Source organism: Cyrtonyx montezumae, unplaced genomic scaffold, assembly GCF_038088225.1.
Source record: "Cyrtonyx montezumae isolate F1298 unplaced genomic scaffold, pur_monq_1.0 scaffold_16, whole genome shotgun sequence".
Lineage (NCBI taxonomy): Eukaryota > Metazoa > Chordata > Aves > Galliformes > Odontophoridae > Cyrtonyx > Cyrtonyx montezumae.
In genome coordinates, this window is record NW_027071892.1 from 11,823,102 (window position 1) to 11,840,728 (window position 17,627).

General features: G+C 43.3%; 1 protein-coding gene across 2 annotated transcripts in view; it reads right to left on the reverse strand.

Moving 5' to 3' along the window:
- Positions 1-17,627, reverse strand: part of SDK1 (sidekick cell adhesion molecule 1) — a 352,886-nt gene that overhangs the window by 40,442 nt on the left and 294,817 nt on the right. Inside the window, exons 29-34 of one of the 2 annotated variants that reach the window (XM_065732887.1) lie at positions 16,361-16,555; positions 12,102-12,303; positions 9,581-9,684; positions 7,816-7,886; positions 3,567-3,702; positions 1,660-1,719 (exon numbers count right to left, since the gene is read on the reverse strand). In XM_065732887.1, the coding sequence (XP_065588959.1) occupies positions 1,660-1,719; positions 3,567-3,702; positions 7,816-7,886; positions 9,581-9,684; positions 12,102-12,303; positions 16,361-16,555 (768 nt within the window). The remainder of the gene's footprint in view (positions 1-1,659; positions 1,720-3,566; positions 3,703-7,815; positions 7,887-9,580; positions 9,685-12,101; positions 12,304-16,360; positions 16,556-17,627) is intronic. The other variant, XM_065732888.1, reaches the window with a different exon arrangement.

A 17,627-nucleotide genomic window follows, 5' to 3' on the forward strand; every position in this document is an offset into this window, starting at 1 on the left:
GGTCATTCCTGATGGTGGCGAATAGATGGGACTTTGAATGCTGAACATGTGGGTTCATTTTATCTCTACTGGTCAGAATGAGTGTGGCTTCAAACCTTTGCCTAATACCAAAAACTTCCATCCATTGGGCATTTGGCAGCTGCACTGCTCGAGATTGTTGCTGCTGTGACAGGATTCAGAGGACAATCAGCAGCAGGGAAGCTGTAGTCCCATTCAAAGTACTGCATGTATATTTTTTCCCCCTCAAAGTGAGCATGATTTAAACATTAATCACAAAGACAAAGGAAAATTTGAAGTGTGGGCTCTGCTTGTCCATCACGGAAGCAATTTCTTCGCTGACATAGAAACTACTCTTACAGATGAGGCAGGAGAATAAAAGCAGTGTGAAAAAAGCAAGAAACCCCAATGGTATGGGGGCAATTAATAGATGTAAACGGGGGTGGAGTAGAACCATGTCAGCATCACTGGAAAGGCAGTAGCTGAACATTTTTGGATTTTGCTTTTCTATGATGGAAGAATCAATCCTAACATAAATATTTATCATCTAAAATATTTAACAGTGAAATTAAAGTAAGAAAGAGATCAATAATATAAATTGCTGTATTTAAATGAGCTCAGAATTGATTAAGACACACATGGCCAGGGGTAGAAATTTCTCCCTTTGCCAATAATTTTCTCTGTTATCTATGAATCACATTGTACCTTTCTCTCTGAGGCTGACAGAATGCTATTGGTTTGGTCAGGTTCAATAAGTTTAATCATTCTGGTTCTTCAAGTTTCACTTTCATGGAAATATTTACAAGTGCCTTGCTCCTATATCTGACTCAGAGTTCAGCCTCGTTTCCTAGTCCTGGGTATAGTGTAAATGATATCCAATACATCACTAACTTTTTGCCAGTCCATTAATAAACAGAAAAAAAATACTGTAAGATATATAGCTCTTGATTAGAATTTCAGTACTAGGCAGCTGGTACAGAAAAAGTTTAATTGCTGCCATGAAAAGCCACAAGGGAGATTTTAGTGTTAACTGGATGTGGAAGAAAGTGGAACATATGAGAGTTCATGCATGCAAGTTTCAGTGGGGATAGTGCTTCTTTTTTTGTTTTTTTTTTTTAGCCCAGCACAATCTGTGACTCGAAAGCCTTGGGCAAAACCTATCTAGTGAACCATCATCACCACAAAGCAACTTGCCTTTTAACTCTGTCGAATGCTATTTTATTCATTTCCAATTGAAAACACCTCTGGAGATGCATATAAATTCATTGGGCCCTCTCGAAACTGGCCTCATACTCTAAGGAATGCTTGAGTATTGCAATGCTTGAATCGTAGGACTAATGATGTGATACAGCTAAACTCAGATGGACTGCAAAATATGGAGCAAGCAAATCAAAATTCATTTAGCATCAGCAGTGCTGGATTGTACAGTCAACAATGTTTTACCTTCCCAGTAGCCACAATTTTACAACCACTACCTACGTGCATCATCAATGTCTTTTGATGTAGAGAAAGCAAAGGCTTAAAGAAAAAGGAACTCCAGAAATCAGAATCATTAATTTGTGTTGATTTCTGCCAGATCCACTGAGGCCAACTGGAGTAGTTTGCCTGTACTGTATTTTGAGCCATTACAAAGAGTCTCATCTAAAGGCAATGTGCACTTACGTGTTAATTCATACGTCGTTAATGCAGAGCTGCTGTTCACTGTCTTGAAGCTGCTTTGGGCTATTCAGGGTAAGCAAAGCAGAAAGCTTGTTACAGTGCAAGGAAACAGTTATTGCAAATGATGTACAGCAGAGACAGAGGCAAATGATGCAGCACACACATACACAGTTTGAGCTTTAGGACTATACCTCGAAGGGCAATAAAACCACATCACTCTTGTAACACATCAAAAGCATCTCACTCACACGGGTTTTTTCATTTCCTCCTCAAACAGAGAATCATACAAATATACAACACAGAAATGTTCTGACTCTTACATTAAACAGAATAAATGAGTACAAAGGAATCAGTTTCTAAGGGGGAAACTAAACACTGTATAGCATTCTTATGTCTCAACGTGGAAAATTTGAAACATGGAAAGCTGCAGGGTAAAGACTTGGAACATGGGCCACAAAGAGCAAACACTTGCAGTAGGATAGGACCTGTTTCCTTAAATGTATGTTAGATTTCCCACAGTTTCACTTAGAGAATTCAACATTCCTGCTGTGAATGAACCGCAATAATATGCTAAGCAGTGTAAAACTGCAGGTCAGTGAGGAACGAGGGTGCACTACAGTGAGAACTGTCATATTATGGGGAGAAATAGGGAAATTTCTCTTAAAATACTTGTCTCCAACCCTTTTTTTCCTCTCTTGTCTCCCTGGAGAAGCAAAGCAAGGTGTTTTCTACTGCACAGCTATTAGCTGCATAGCTGCAGGGCCAGCAAGAAGAGGGAAGAGAGAGAACCAGTAGGTATTACAAGCTTCCTGGCTAAAAAGACTAGAGAGCACCCAAAGTCATTACTTTATGATGAGATACACAGCTCATCATTCATCTTTTGCCTGGAAAAAATCCTCGTGCATGCCTACACCTATACCTGGAGGAGCTGTACATGTCTGCTCTGGTTTAACCGTGCGCTCCTACAGCTCTCGTTCAGGATTGACGATGTAAGTGTGGTCACAGATGGATGCTGATGCTACATTTAATACATCCACCTTCCCCACATTCACAGAAGGATCATTCTTGCTTTTGTAGAAACTACGTTTATGGGCTCAGAGAAACATGGGAGATGATGTAAGACATTAAAGAAGTCATAGACACATTCTGCTGCTTTTAGTGTCTTATCTTTCTCTGATTATTTCACTGACATCAAACAGGACAAAAACTGGTCCTGCTTGTGAGCACCTCCCATTTGCTGGGCTGTATCTGTGAAGTTTCTGTGTGCTCACTTCTTCACCTCCCATCACCTTATTCTGCCTATTCTTCCCTCTGATTTCCTTTCTACCCTTTGTAGAAGTCCTTCTTCTTCTTTTTTTTTTAATTCCCTCCCCTCACCACCTTTCTTCCAAAAAGTCCCAGCATCTACCACAGCAGGCATGCACCATTCTTGCTCATTTTTGCTATTTTCTTCCAGGCACTTCAGGATTTTACAAGAAATCCTTGCTATTTAAGATTTCTCCTCAGCTCTGCTTTCCTCTACTGCAAAAAGAAAAACAAAACGTCAATTATAAAAACTATTAGGAAACAGCAAGCTGAGGAAAATGAAGTCCCTCTCTTTTTTGTCTGATTGCAGAAAAAGTCTACCAAGGTAATCGTGGAGATGGCAGAAAGCAGGAAATCAGAGGGTACACGGAGGACAGAACATCGATTCAAGCACGCTGGCACAGATTAGAGTGCACCATTACAAGAGATGCTGATCAGACAGAAGTTATTAGCATTTTCCAGCATCTTCACCTTGACTGGGTGAAATCTAAATTATCTCCAGCACTTTGGCCATAACGGCGTGGTTCTTTCCATAGGCAGGAGTGCACACAGCATCTGGTATAAAGACATTCTGGGATAGGAAAGCATCCAAAACACGGGCTTACGTGTGAGCTCCGCTCTTAAAGCCGAGGGGTTCTTGACAGCTTTGGATTCGGTTGCAGGCCCGGTGTCGTAATCCAGCTCCCGGTAGTAGATCCGGTACCCCAAGAGCAGCCCGTTCAAACTCTCTGCTTTTGGTGGCTGAAAAATGTTCACATGTAAAATGCTGTCGTTAGGATGTGCATGGCCACAAGCCCAAATTTATGGGATGAAGAATATAAATAACAGATAACCAGAAATGCACGTTGCTGGTCACCAACACAGCAAGCCAGTGTTTCACTTCAGAGGTGACAAAAATAAATTATTTTGTCAAAGACAACGTCAGTAGTGGATGGTTGTTCATAGAACCTTCTTCATTTAACAGTGTTTACCTTTAAAGTAACCAAGAACCATAAGAAAAAGTAACGAACCATTTTGTGGTTCATTAGGATGATGAAAACAGCTGCCAGAGAGGCCTTAGAGAGGAGTCAGAGCATGATGCACTCTGGTGTGCTGCACTGGGTGAGGCCTATGGGAGAATCCAAATCTCCTCCATAGCAGCTTGGAGCAGTACAGGATGTATGTCCTTGGCCTGGACCAAATACATACTTTGTTCCTCTGGAACATGCTAGCAGATGCTCAAAGACATCCAAAGGATCCTTTAGCAGTCCCTCCCATCTTCCTTCAGATAAAGACATACAATCAATACACTGAAAGGAATTTACTGTCTGAATGGCTTACTTAAATAAAGACAAGCAAAAGGATTTTTCACGTTTGGGGAAAAATGACTTTCATGATTCTAATGCAGACTACAAACTGTGGAGAAGAAAAAGATGCCCTGAGCCATTTATCTTCTAGTGATTCTTGTACTGAAACTTAAGGGGCTGAAAGGATAAATGAAAAGGATTTTAATGATGACCTTGCCTTTAATCCTGGAAGATTCCTAGCAGTCTTGAGAACTTTACTACAGAAATCTTCAGCTGATCATTAAAAAATTAACCACTGGCGTGATACCGTTACAGTATAAGGTAATACCACATGTAATTTGAATGAAGAAAGTAAGAAGCATATCTTTTACAAGGAAGGAGGTAGATATTTGGTATATAATCTGACTCTGCTTCCTGAAATGACAAGAATCTCCCATCCCTTCCTTACAATTGCAGAAAGAAAGAGGGCATTTCTGTCTCATTGTATGTAAAATTACCCATTTTTCTTTGGGTAAGGACTGAAGAATTAAATAGAAGGACTATAGTTCATGGAAGCCAAAATAGAAAATTATGTGATCCAGAGTTTATGAAAACTAGCAAGCAACCAAGAAAAGCAGAAACATCTCCTGGAAGAAGCCTTCTTCTTTTGCAGTTGTCCTACCCGAAGCCTTGCTCTATTTACCCTCCTTCATCATGATGTTTCATGCTCATTATAGTACTCCATCCTTTGCAGAAGCTTTGGCTGCCTTTCACTATTATTTAGCAATTTCATTGCAGACTGACCTAGGAACATAAGACTGTGAGACTGAGAACCTTCGAGATGAGGCCTTCAGAAAACAACTCAAAGCCCTTTTCACGAACAGTGAAAACTCCACCAGAAAAGAAGCTATTTTTTCTGCTTCCCAGTACTTCTTTGGAAAGCTATTCCACTACTTGGGTGGTTAGAAACATCCATTTAATTTCTCATCTAAATAATTCATAGTGAGTCTATAACCATTTGATCCTCTGCTAACATTGCCTTTTGGATTACACTGTTCTTTTCCTTGTGAGGTCTTTATTCTTGGGCTTTATTTTAAAAAGAACAACTCTATCCCCCCTCTCTGACTCCATTCTACAAGGTAAAAAACATCAACCTCTTGTCCAACAGCCTTTCCTAGGCACAGGCTGGATCGATTGTGCAAGGGAATGAAATGAGCAGACCCAAGGATGTGACAGCCTTTCCCACAGCTGAAAATGTACTCCTCTGCAAGATGCAGATGAGATATTTATTGGAAATTACAAGCTTACGTAGTATTTTTTTTAATTAAAATAAAATTAAAAAAAAACAACCCACAGAAATCAACCATAAAAGTTGGAGTTGGAAATCCTACAGAGTCTTAAAAAGAAAACACTACTGAAGCTGTTCCTTTTTACTGTCATATCACTGCTAAGAGGGAGAGCTTAATTCCTCATTGTGGTCTAACACTGATTGGTTGATAGCGGGCACTGTTTTCTTACACTTCCACGGGATTCTCCATTTTCCCTCTTCTTCAGATTTAGGAGGAAAGCTCAGAAAATAAATGGCTTGAAATCTGTCTTTCTCCTTGCCATAGAAACGATGCTTCTTTCCTGAAAAGAGTACTCTGCTAAAAGGTCAGGTCTTCCCCTTCCTATCTGTCTCTCACGGACAGAACACTGCTTTTGATGTAATGGATTATTTAGGGTTTTGTATGGAGGCCTGAGGGATCTGGTGAAACAGGTAAAATGATTATGAGTGGCAGCCCATAACATTGTACAGGAGAAAAAGAAACAGTTTTGTGCTCTTGGAGGAAGAAAGGAAACAATGTAAGTTTGAATAATTGCTGTCTCTATGGCAGAAGCAGAACATACATAATCCTGATATTAACTATAACATCCTCCAGAACATTTGGAATAACCTTGCATTATTGATAGAGCAGACCTCACTGGAAATTACTTATTTTCTCCCTACTTTAAATTTAAAAATAATGGACTGATTGGACCAAGCAGCTGAAAGCACAGATAGTGCATCTAGAGTTTGTTCCGTGAATTATTAACACAGCTCCAAGTTAAAAATTTAGCTTTGCTTGGAAATCTACTCTCCCATTTAGCTTGACTGCTGTTTTCAGTTTACATTATTTCTTAAACACTGCTGTGAAACAACTTCTTAATTGGAGGCTATTGTGGGACTCGAGGATTTTTGTTTATTTGAAAAATACAGTGAGGCTGAATTACCAGGATCTATTAATATACATGTAGTAATGACATATAATCGCCCACAACTCCCTTGAGATGGCTCTGGCACAACAACCCCATTTCATTTTCATGAAGTAAAAAGCATCCAATTACCTAAACAACCACCTATTTCACATTAACTACACACCAATAATCAGTCAATTGAGGGAATGTTTATTTCCGCAGAACAACATGCCTCCCATCCTCTTTGTTGCCCTTCCCTATACCTTTTCCTTCACCGTGGGCTTTATTTGGGGGCAGGGCAACAGATCTATGCCTGTCCACAGCTCCTTTGGTAAAACTGTTCAACATGTCTTCTATTTGCTCAACACACTGTAAGCAACGACGTTATGTAGCGTTAAGCTGTGCAAACTTGGGCCAGCAACCCCGCAGCACAGCCAGGCGTATTTTTAAAGTGCTGCTGCATAGCAATAAACAGACCCTCATACATATATTTTTTCCAATATGCAAGGAGCCCCATCTGTACTGTAAACGCGTGAGGCACATTTTTCACTATAACACAATCTGTCCAAAGCCATCCTTACTGTGGGCATGGGACAACGTCTCGGGAGCAGGGTGGGCAGAGGCTTTCCAGAGCAGGTTATGGATAACGTGCAGTACCCCACTGGGTTCCCTCTCTCAGTGCTTACTCTGCAAAAAGAAGCCTCAGGCAGTGGGTCACAAAATGTTCCAGCATATCCCAGGAGGCCAGTTTTGGATGGAAAGATAAAGGAAGGCACAGGAAATGTGTGTATAAAATGCGGACTCGGCACGAATACTTTCATATCCAACTCGGAGATATTACAGAGAGCTGAAACTTGCTTTTCCTTTCTCTGAAGAAATCTTAGTTTTTTTAGCCCTCAAAGAGCCAAGAGGGCATGTGGAGCTCCTCAAAGGTATAAACGGGATCTCAGGCACAGCATACACCTCTGATTACTTCTGCAGCTGAAGGAGGCAGTGCACAATGTGAACAACAGAGCTTTTGATTACCTGATCTCTGCCAGTGCCACACACCGGTAAATGCTCTCAGTGTAAAGATGCACCTCTATTAATATCAATAAGAGGACAGGTGAATCTGTACAAGCTGTAATCTCAGGCATCTTGGCAGAAACTCTTCCCACTCAAGCTTTCCCTCACAGGGCACAAAGCAAAGACAACAGCCAGAAATTTCCATCACTGAAATAAATGCGCAGATCAGGAAAACAAGGAAGTAACAGCAGTCCTTCAACTTTACTACAGTCCTTCCAGCTCAGAAAAAAAAGAGCCATTGCAGTGAACCATTAAGGCCAACAAGTCAATGCCAAAGAGAAACACCGTGATTTTGTATTTTACCTACCTGCCACTGCACAAGGACAGACGAAGTGGTATGGGGAGTGACCAGCACAGAACCAGGGGGCTCATCTGGAACTGAAGGAGGAAAAGAGGTAACCAAAGCAGTTAGAGCAACAGGAGAGAAATGGGAAGCTCATTCATCAAAACCTTCTGTCCCATTTCCTGCACGGTGGGTCCCAAAAACAGTGCTAGGGATCTGAATTTTGCTATCCAGGCAGAAGCCAGCAGCTTCTGAGCCACCCTTGCTCTACGTGTGGCCTTGGCAACTGGAGGAGGAATGTGAGAAAAGCTCAGGGCATAAACCTGGAGAAAGCTGATCACAGCAGCTGCTCACAAGCAGTTGGAGACAAATTCACCAGGAATTTAAACCAGCCGAATGTGTGCTGCAAAGTGTGAGCAAATTGCTCCCAAATTTTCCATGGCATTTGTGGCACAGCTGGGGCAAGCCCACTGCCTTTGGGAGTCTGTGTCATGTATTCACAGATTATTTCAATCAGGATAACTTGATTTACCACGAATTAACCCATTCCTATGCTTATGGCCTGTAACACATCTGCACTCTCTCCGGGAGCTCAAATACAAAGGAGGGAATGCTTATCAGGAACTGACAGCCCTCTGCAGCGCAATGCTCTGGTGGCAGCACCAGGTTTGCTCAGCAGAATAAATGTTCACAGTTTGTTAAGGAGGTGAGAAGCTTTCACAGGGTTTCCCTCATGCATTGAGAGGAGGCCAAGCACAGCTCTGGATTCACAGTAGCTAAATTCAAAGAGAATTGAAAATAAAATTTTAAATTCCAAAACATTGAGTCAGTATTGCCTCGACAGTACAGGTTACAGCCTGCACCATAGAGCAGCTATTGTTCAGGAAGGTGGAGAGCTGAGATGCCTTTAAAAGGCACATCTTTTCTTCAAGCACTACACAGGGTCTTGTTTAAACTGGGATACTCCCGAGCTCTGCCCTCTGGTCTTGTAATTTCAAAATCACATTCTTTAAGCATTCTTTGGCAAAATTCTTTCCTATTTTCATATCTCAGTGTCACCAGTCATTCCTTGTGCTGTATTAAACACTTATTCTGAGCACTGTATATAGATGTGTACCCTCATATTACCCTACTTCCCAGTCCAAGGGTAAATACAGATCCTTTGTCACACTTTGCAGAGTTCGTTTCCCCACTGGTAGTCCCACTGAAGACATAGGAGCTACTTCTGCATTCAAGCAATGCCTTTCTACAATCAAGGAATTAGAAGCTGATCTCAAAGGCTAAAAATAAAAGCCTTGTCAATGTCATTCACAGTTTATTAGTCCTGATCTGCAGGATTAAATGCTCATGTTTCCAGGAGCCTGGTGCTCTTTCTTACTTATACCTCAGCAATTTTGTCGTATTGCAGACTGATGTGGATTGTGAGTGAAAACAATTGAAGAAACTTCTTCAAATGTATGCATGGTACTACATTTATTTTTAATGATCTCTTGTAAATTATTCAATTTCTGCAAAGATAATGGTTAGTGCAGAGTTTGGAAGCCAATCAAACGGAGTTTAATTCCATTTGGAGACTCCTGCAAGTATGATTCATTCAGAGTGCACAGCAGGACACTTAAGGCTGCCTGCTATTAATTCAACCCAATCTCATTACTACCTGTTATCAATCTCCTAGGAACAAACCCACATTTGATGTTGGATTTTTACTCTGGTCACAGCGGAGGACACATTGCAGTGGATCCAGGGGCACATCCGAGCACCCATCCCGTGGCAGGGTCCCCACGCTCACCGTCCTGCAGCGTTGTCACCGCCTCCGTCTCAGCACTGAAGTCACTGTCCCCAATGTCGTTGGTTGCCTTCACACGCAGCTTGTAAGAGGTGAATGGGTTCAAGCTGTGGGATGGAAAAGTGAGGCCGAGGGGTGAAATCTCCACGCACCGTCATGAACTGCCCCCCAAGTGATGATCCTCTGCCTCTACTGAAAGGGAGCCTGCCATTGGAGCAGCTTCTCTTCTCCACATCACCTTTTGTTTGTGGCCTCTCCAAAGTTCCCCATGAAGGGGTGCTGTTTGCACCTTCGCTCCCATCGACATCCCCTCAGTTTGCTTTTGGCCTTAGTTCTTGGAAGCACACACGGATTCATGGGAGCAGGTCCACAGGAGGGCACTGGGATGCTCAGAGATTGGAGCACCTATGGGCACAGGCTAAGAGCTGGGTGTGTTCAGCCTGGGGAGACCTCACTGTGGCCTTCCAGTGCCTAAAGGGAGCTGATAAATAGGAGAGTGACTTTTTACAAGGTCTGATAGCGATAGAACAAAGGGGAATTGTTTTAAACTAAAAGAGGGGAGATTTAGATCAGATGTGAGGGGTAAATGGTTCACTCAGAGGGCAGTGAGGTGCTGGCACTGCTGCCCAGAGATGTGGGAGCCCCATTCCTGGAGGTGCCAGAGGCCACGGATGTGCCCTGGGGACAGCCAGCACACACAGGGGAGAGGTTGTGGGGCCGTGAGGTCCTTTCCACCCCAACCATTCTGGGATTCTCAAATCTTTTAGGCCCCTCCCAACCCAACCATTCTACGGTTCCGTGACTCAGCTCAACAAAAAACAGCCAGTAAGGTGCAGCCCATAGAGCAACCTCTGCTGTGCTGCATAGGGATGGAAAAACTGGCTTTCGTGGCAAAGCAGAATGTTGGTCAGAGACATCCTCTGAACACAAAGCTCTCTGCCCATCCCTGCTGCACAGAGCAGGAGGACAGGCACGGAGGAGGGTGGTGACGTGGCCAGGCCAGCGGTGAGTCAGGATGCAGCGGGCTCCAGAATTCACACCGCCGCCTTCCGACTAATCCTCTGGAGCATGCTGTATGATCAGTGCATTTTATTCCTACTGAATCTTAAATTAATGTTATTACCTGGATTATTTAATAAAGTCAGTAACAACAGGTTCCCTGCAGCTCTTTTTATCGATGCAGTGCTTTAAGATATGCAAAGGGAGATTTCCAGCTGACATAACCTTAGCAGAGATCCTTCTGGCACGGCTTGGCAGGGCAGTGTGGGGGAGGCTGCCTTTAGTTCACAGGCAGAGACTAGAAATTCAGAGCTGTAAGTTATGGGGGATTTATCTGATTAATTGGAAGTGTCTAGCCACCAGCTGGCAGATGTAACACTGACTACAACCCAAGTAAAGCTACTTGTAAGGAATGATTAAATATCGAGGGATAATGCATTCTGATGGGCAGCACTCTAGCATCAAGCACATAGTTTTCTGGACTTTCACAGGAAAATGCTTCTAGCCATAGGGGGAGACAAATGCTTTCAGCAGTGCCATTCTATTAGGACACCATTACTTATGTACAGCAACTACAATAATTTGGATCATGTTTCTTGAAATAAAAATCTCAACATCGAGCCTACAGGACTCGGTTGGTCTCCTTGATTTTAGAGGTTTTGACTGGAAAAATACTGGGTGTAATTCAGGGAGGATATAATACTTGCAGGGTTAATGAATCAGGTTTATATTTATAATACAATTGTCAAGTTTTCTTTTTTTCTGCACAGTCAGACATAACGATCCCTGTGTATCCGTATCTTCTGGCACATGATCAGAGAGCAGCCATATGTCACAGCCACTGATGTTTTTATAACAGAGCTGAAAAATCTGAATCTCAATGCTTTGAACAGTGTATTCTGCAAAAGCTCATGGCCTTTTAGAGATAATCTGATTTGTACTAGCTGGTCAATAGAGTAAATGGACAGCAAAACAAGAACCTCCTCATAGACACTCAATTGCTTTTGTGGATGTTACAAGGACTTTAATTACAACAGCAATGCTGAGGAGATAATGAAGTCTGAATAACAAAGTTTAGAGATTCTGATGCTATCTATAAACTTCAGTATGGAAAGTACAGATAAAAATGTTTCTTATTTCATCTGGAAAAGCTTATGCAGAGATAATTGCAATGCAGCACTGAGAGTGGATTTTAGCAGCAGATGCTACTGAAAGGATTTCTCACTAGTTGTGTTCTGCAGAGTACTGCATAGTTACATTTGGTTTAGCCTAAGCATTGTTATCTTCCACGCAGAGCTTTCAGGAAAGGCTTCAGGAAGACACACTGCAATTCAACTGTAATTAGATTTATTGCATGACCTTCTGTGAATCTCTCAATTGCTGTTCGTAACACCAACTCCAGAATGGAATCAGTGATGCTCCCTTAACCTGCCTGCCCCCAGAAGGCTGATGCTTGCTTCGGTTTCCTATCTGCCCTAAGTGGAAAGTGCATGAATCTCTATGCTAGGCTGGGATCACACGGTACCTCTCAATAATGCAGGACGTTGCCTCATGGCTGATGGAAGAGGAGTAGGTTTGCCAGTCTCCATTGGGCAGCTCTCGCACTTGGACTGTGAAATATCGTATGGGTGAAGATCCATCGCTTCCAGGGACCCAATGCAGCTGCAGGCTCCGTGATGACACGTCGGACTGGGGGGTGCTCAGCTGCCGGGGAGGGGCCGGGCGCTCTGCAATTGAACCACAGAGAGGTACTGCCTTGAGAGGCTATTCAAACTAATATAAAATGTGACAGCATCATTGGATTTTCATAGTGGTAATGCCACAGGAGATGGAACTCTTGGATTTGTCCCATGAAGTAGAAAAGCCATCCCCATTCCTTTACCTTCTGCTGCAAAGATGAGCAGTAAAACTAATTTTCTTATTTCCCTGTGTAAAAGGTCATCATTGAACCTACGCCTCTCTGCCAGCAGATTTCAAACTTGGAAGGATCTTAACCTGGCAGGTTGGGAAGAACTGTTAGGATCATCAGCCAAGCAAACCAGAGAAGTCTTTAATGAAACGCAGGTGTGCTTCCACCTGCAACTGCTCCTTGACAAAAGTTTCCTGTAAACTGGTTCACTTTTTAACACCCTCTTACTGCTGGGTAGCAGGGGATGATGTGCTGTGTGCCACGTGGCATTCTCTTCCACCAGCTGCTCCCCAGTCAGGGCATGGAGAAATCAATGGGATGGGCTGGCACAGGCTGGTGTGTGGCAGCACTCAAGTGCACAACTCATGACCCGTCCCAGACTTCTGCACCAAATCTCAGGCAACGATCAGGGACCAACAGCAGCTCCTGCTGCCACTGTTTCCAACCACACTTTGGGGACAAGGCAGAGCTGGGGCTCGAGTACCTCTGCAGTTTGCTTATAGACATCCCCTCTTCTTTCCTTCCCACTCGCTGCCCTTGAACCTGCAATGTCAAAGTAGGCAGTGCCAATGCTGAAGGTGATCTCTCCAGAGCAATTAACAGCACACCTTTCAGACGAGGCAGGGAATGGTAATGCAGGTGTGAGCATGCCAGCCCCACTGCTTCCATATAGATCTCCTTTCCTGTCACTGTGTCTCTGCACTCCATTGATTTCAATAGAGGAACTCTATAGAGTGAGGAATAATTGTTTAATTGTTTATCATGAAGATTATTGATTCTGATTAAAATGTGTGGCATGTAATAAAGCAAAAATTGATTGGAGACACCACAGTGACTTGCTTTTGAGAAGCAATTCAATTCAACTTCATCAGCACTCGTTTCCATATAAGTGCACCCCTGACTGCATGATTCCTCCCAGCCCTGCAAGGCGAGCACTTTGTTTCCCTGCCATCACCCAGAACATTTCCTGTATGTTTTGGCATCTCTCTGCAGCATGCTCTTGCTGACATCAGTGCCAAAAGATCTGTAAGCTATTAGCTGCAGGAATTCCTCAGTGCCAGCAGCCTGAGATCCAGAGCACAATGCAAAAGGTCAGCGCCTTACACTGACAGGCTGAGACAGGTATTTGGGGTTCTTTTATCAGAGGAAGTGAGTGTCATGTGGGGATTTAATACTGCTGATAAGCTTTAACTAGCATGCAGTTTTGGGCAGGTCAGATCTTGCAGTTGGTCTCCAGTGATTGGGTTTCCTTCTGCTGCCAACGGGAGATCTTAAAATCTCCTGTGTTGCAAGATATACTTCCTGACTGAACGTACAAAGCCATTAGTGTGAAGAGTTTATTTATGGGAGTTTAGCCACGAGCAAATGCTCAGGTGAGCTGTTTGTGCAGGAATGTAAGGCTGGGCCATATGACTCAATGGACTTCTTTTAATTTCTTGCTACATTTACATCCTGTGGCTCTGTTCTGCCTGGATCCCTGGCACTAACTATTCTAAAGGGTGCTGTTCCATGATGAAGACCCAGAGCACTACAGAAGCACCTATGGGGAATGGAGCTGCAATACAGCTTGGGATCTGTAAATCAGAGGCACTGCCATAAAATGCAAAGATTTTTATTGGCAGTACCCAGGGATTGAAAGGACAAGAATGAGGGACCAATTCCAGCGATTTTCAAGGGAATTTAAATGCCTATTTCCCTCAGTATCAAGGACAGCAAGGACATTAAATGCATTTTTATTAATGCAAAGTAAATATCTTCTCGCTCTAGAATATTTATTGTTATGTATACAAGTTCCAGGCCTGTTTGTTTATTTACTTGTTACCAGAATAGTTGCACTGGATAAATTTCTTTATCAACCCAGAATACTAATCTTGTTGAGCTAAGATTATATATTTTTTTCTCTATACTTTACATAGGGGATCACTTCAGTCAAACCTCAATACTTTGTGACTCAGTTCTGTCGAACACGCACAGGCACAGTAGAGCCATCCATCAAAAAGAGGAAGAGTTCACTTTATGTTACGACTTGCCCATTCAAGGTAACCCTAAAGTGCTGATAGCAGCAAGGGATCATTGTTCCTGCAGTGGAGCTGGGAGTTCTGCCTTGAGCCATTGTGTGCCAAGCAACAGTCTGGGAAATCTGAGCACATCTTATTGAAAAGGAGAAGCTCTGAGCTTTGAGTGTTTACTTTACTGGGCACAGGGTTGTTGTTTCTTTTGTCTGAAACTTGCACATATTGGACTTTAAACTTCCACTTTGACAACAATCAGACAGGGGTGGAAGAAACCTTGAGCTGATAAATCTGCTTGATAGACAGCATCTTTATTAGAGGCACTTTATGTGTTCCAGGGGTTCTTACTCTGAGGACAGCACTGTTACACACTGGAAAGGCTGAACATGACCTGGAAAGCTGTGCTGGTGGCAATTTTAGGACCAATCACACAGGAAAAATGTAGAAATGCACCCCACCGGTCTTTCTTGCTGGTGGCTGAACACCAGGGCAATGCCTACAATATTTTTAGAAATATTGTAGGTAAGTATTAAGGAAGATGTGAGCTAATAGCAAGGGAAATCCTTGCTCTAGCACTAAATGACTTGGTAAAGTGTAGAAAAGATTTAAAATGAGAGATCACTTGGTAGTCATTTTTTAAGAACTAAAAGTAAATATTATTTCAAGCATTACAGTGCACATCTTCTGCAAGCCAGGACACATGGACACCCCAAAGTGCCAACAATAGCTGAAAGATGCTGAAGTGTGCTTCTCTCTGAACTCTGCTTTTCATAAATCACAGAAGTTGCACGGTGGTGATTTTTGAGGGCCAATGTTTCCTGAAGATGAATACAAAGGCAGCACCATGGGTCCGACTGGCACATGGCACGATTGCAGTGATACACAAGGGAGTGATGCTGGTACCACTGCCCTGGTAGTTTTGACTGTCAGCTCGAGAGTTCTGATAAGTGCTTTGCACTGGAACATGGCATCTGGTGCAAGACCAAAGGAAAGCCCACAATCCCGTTCTCTGCTAACATATCCTCTTTTAGCTCTGATGAGAAATTAAAGTGTTCATGCACAAACAGAAAATACTTTTTTTTTTTTTTTCTGATAGCTCTGGATCCTAAGACTGGAGAACTGATCCAAAGCATTAGAAACATGCAATGATGCAGGCAAGATTCCTCAATAACTTGTATATGTTTTTTACATTTTGATACCTTTGGTATCTTAGAATCGACATTAATTCATGTACGTATAAGCTCTTGCTTTCTTCAAGTAGGTTCCCTACAGAACAGAATTTGTTTGAGGACGCAGACTGAGAACAATCATTTAATGCCTGATGCCAGAAGTAGAAAAATCCCCGACAATCCAGATACAAACATTCTGCTTGAGTATACAGCAACGAATGGCCAGAGAAATTGCAAACACATTGGGTCAGGACTTAGGTGCAGTGGAAGAGCCACGTTAAGAAACCCTGCAAGATCTCCAGCTCTCATTTCGTGTTCCCTAATCAATGCAATTCATCCGTCACTTAACTTTCCTAAGATTGCAATCCTTCTAGAAAATGAGAGAGCTGGGGAAAATAAATAAATAAATAAATAAAGCCTTGACTGCAGAAGGAGGCTGCGTATGGCCCATACGGCGTCTGATGGAAAAATCAATCCCCAACAGCCTGCCTGCTTAGAAGAACTGCCTCTCATAAAACTCTGCCTTGCTCACCAGGTTTCTAAAATCGCAACGTTGCTATGGTTTAGGGCAGGGTTGTGGTGTGAGAAGCCGGAGGTGTACAGGCTTCAACCTGTAATTACAATTCCTGTAAGTGCAGCACAGACTCGGAGGCACGCAACGGAGAGCACCCCGAGCCGTGGCTGCAGGCGTTACCTCTTTTCTCTGTTGTGATCACTGTGGCTTCCAGGGGCTCGCCCCAGCCCTGCCGGGTCTTGGCAGATGTCCGGAAGATGTACGCTGACTCGGGGGTGAGGTCTGTGGCAGTGAACTGTCGGACTGTAGAGCCCACCTCCACGGTTGTGAACTTGTTGGGGCTGCTGCTGGCCAGGCGGTATGCAATCTGATAGCCTGAAATCACGGCACCAACAGAAGAGAGTTCAGAGGTTAGGGTTTTTTTTTCTACTGGTAGCATCAGAACTATTAGCCTATTGTAATTACTTGTTTAACTGAGACCAGAGCTAAGTAATTTGCTTCCTTTAGTGCTATAAAACTCTGCTGTATGCCAGCCCTTCGCAGTCAGGCGCAGCTCCTTACAGGGACATTACACACTGCGGTGCACACAAGGGTCTGCTGGATATTATCTGCAGCAAAACGGATCTCTCTTTCCATCCTTTATCCCAACTAGACACAAAAACACTGAATCTTTCCTGAGCATACTGGTACCTCTTTGGAAAGGCAAAGGGACAGAGTCCATTACACACTGTGACAGCATTGGTTGAAACTCAAAGTTTCCCAGCTGCAGAGCAGTTGGATTGCCCCAGCTGGGCAGCCCTCATGCTGCCCATGGCAACCCTTACCCCTGCTTTTTGCATTTGCCTTTCTCTCAGCTGACTGCATGGTGGATGCTGGGACTGCCAATAACTGCATCCTCCTGTTCTTCACTGTTGCAGTCCCTGTCCACAGCCCAAGGAAGAAGTCTGCAAGCTGTGTGGTCCCACTTAAATCCTCCTGCACTCAATAATCAATGTTGTTGATGCCTGCAAATGATAGCCCTACTCCCACCTGCCTGCCTGATGATTATGAGCTTACGGTTCAGCATACATTATTAATGATCTAACCATGCAAAGGAAGGCTTCCAGAGCTCTCACGCACCACTAACAACAACTGTCCCCCAAAGAGGGTCTGCCAAATGTTCAAAGCCATTCTGTACACACAGCAATCGAATTGGGTTCTCACTTTTGGAGCTCGATGTAACTTCCAGTCCAACTGCTAACTTCCAAAATCAATTAATACAGGTCTGGTGTGGGGCTTTATTGCCCAAGCTGAATGCATTGTATGATTAAATGCTTCATGAAGCGACACAGGGCAGAGGGCAGCCAACACATCCAAATCAGAGCAGATGAAAACAAAACAGTCATAACATGATGCTGCCAACTCTCTGCTCATCTTCCAAAAGACAAAAGGGCCCACAGACACCTGA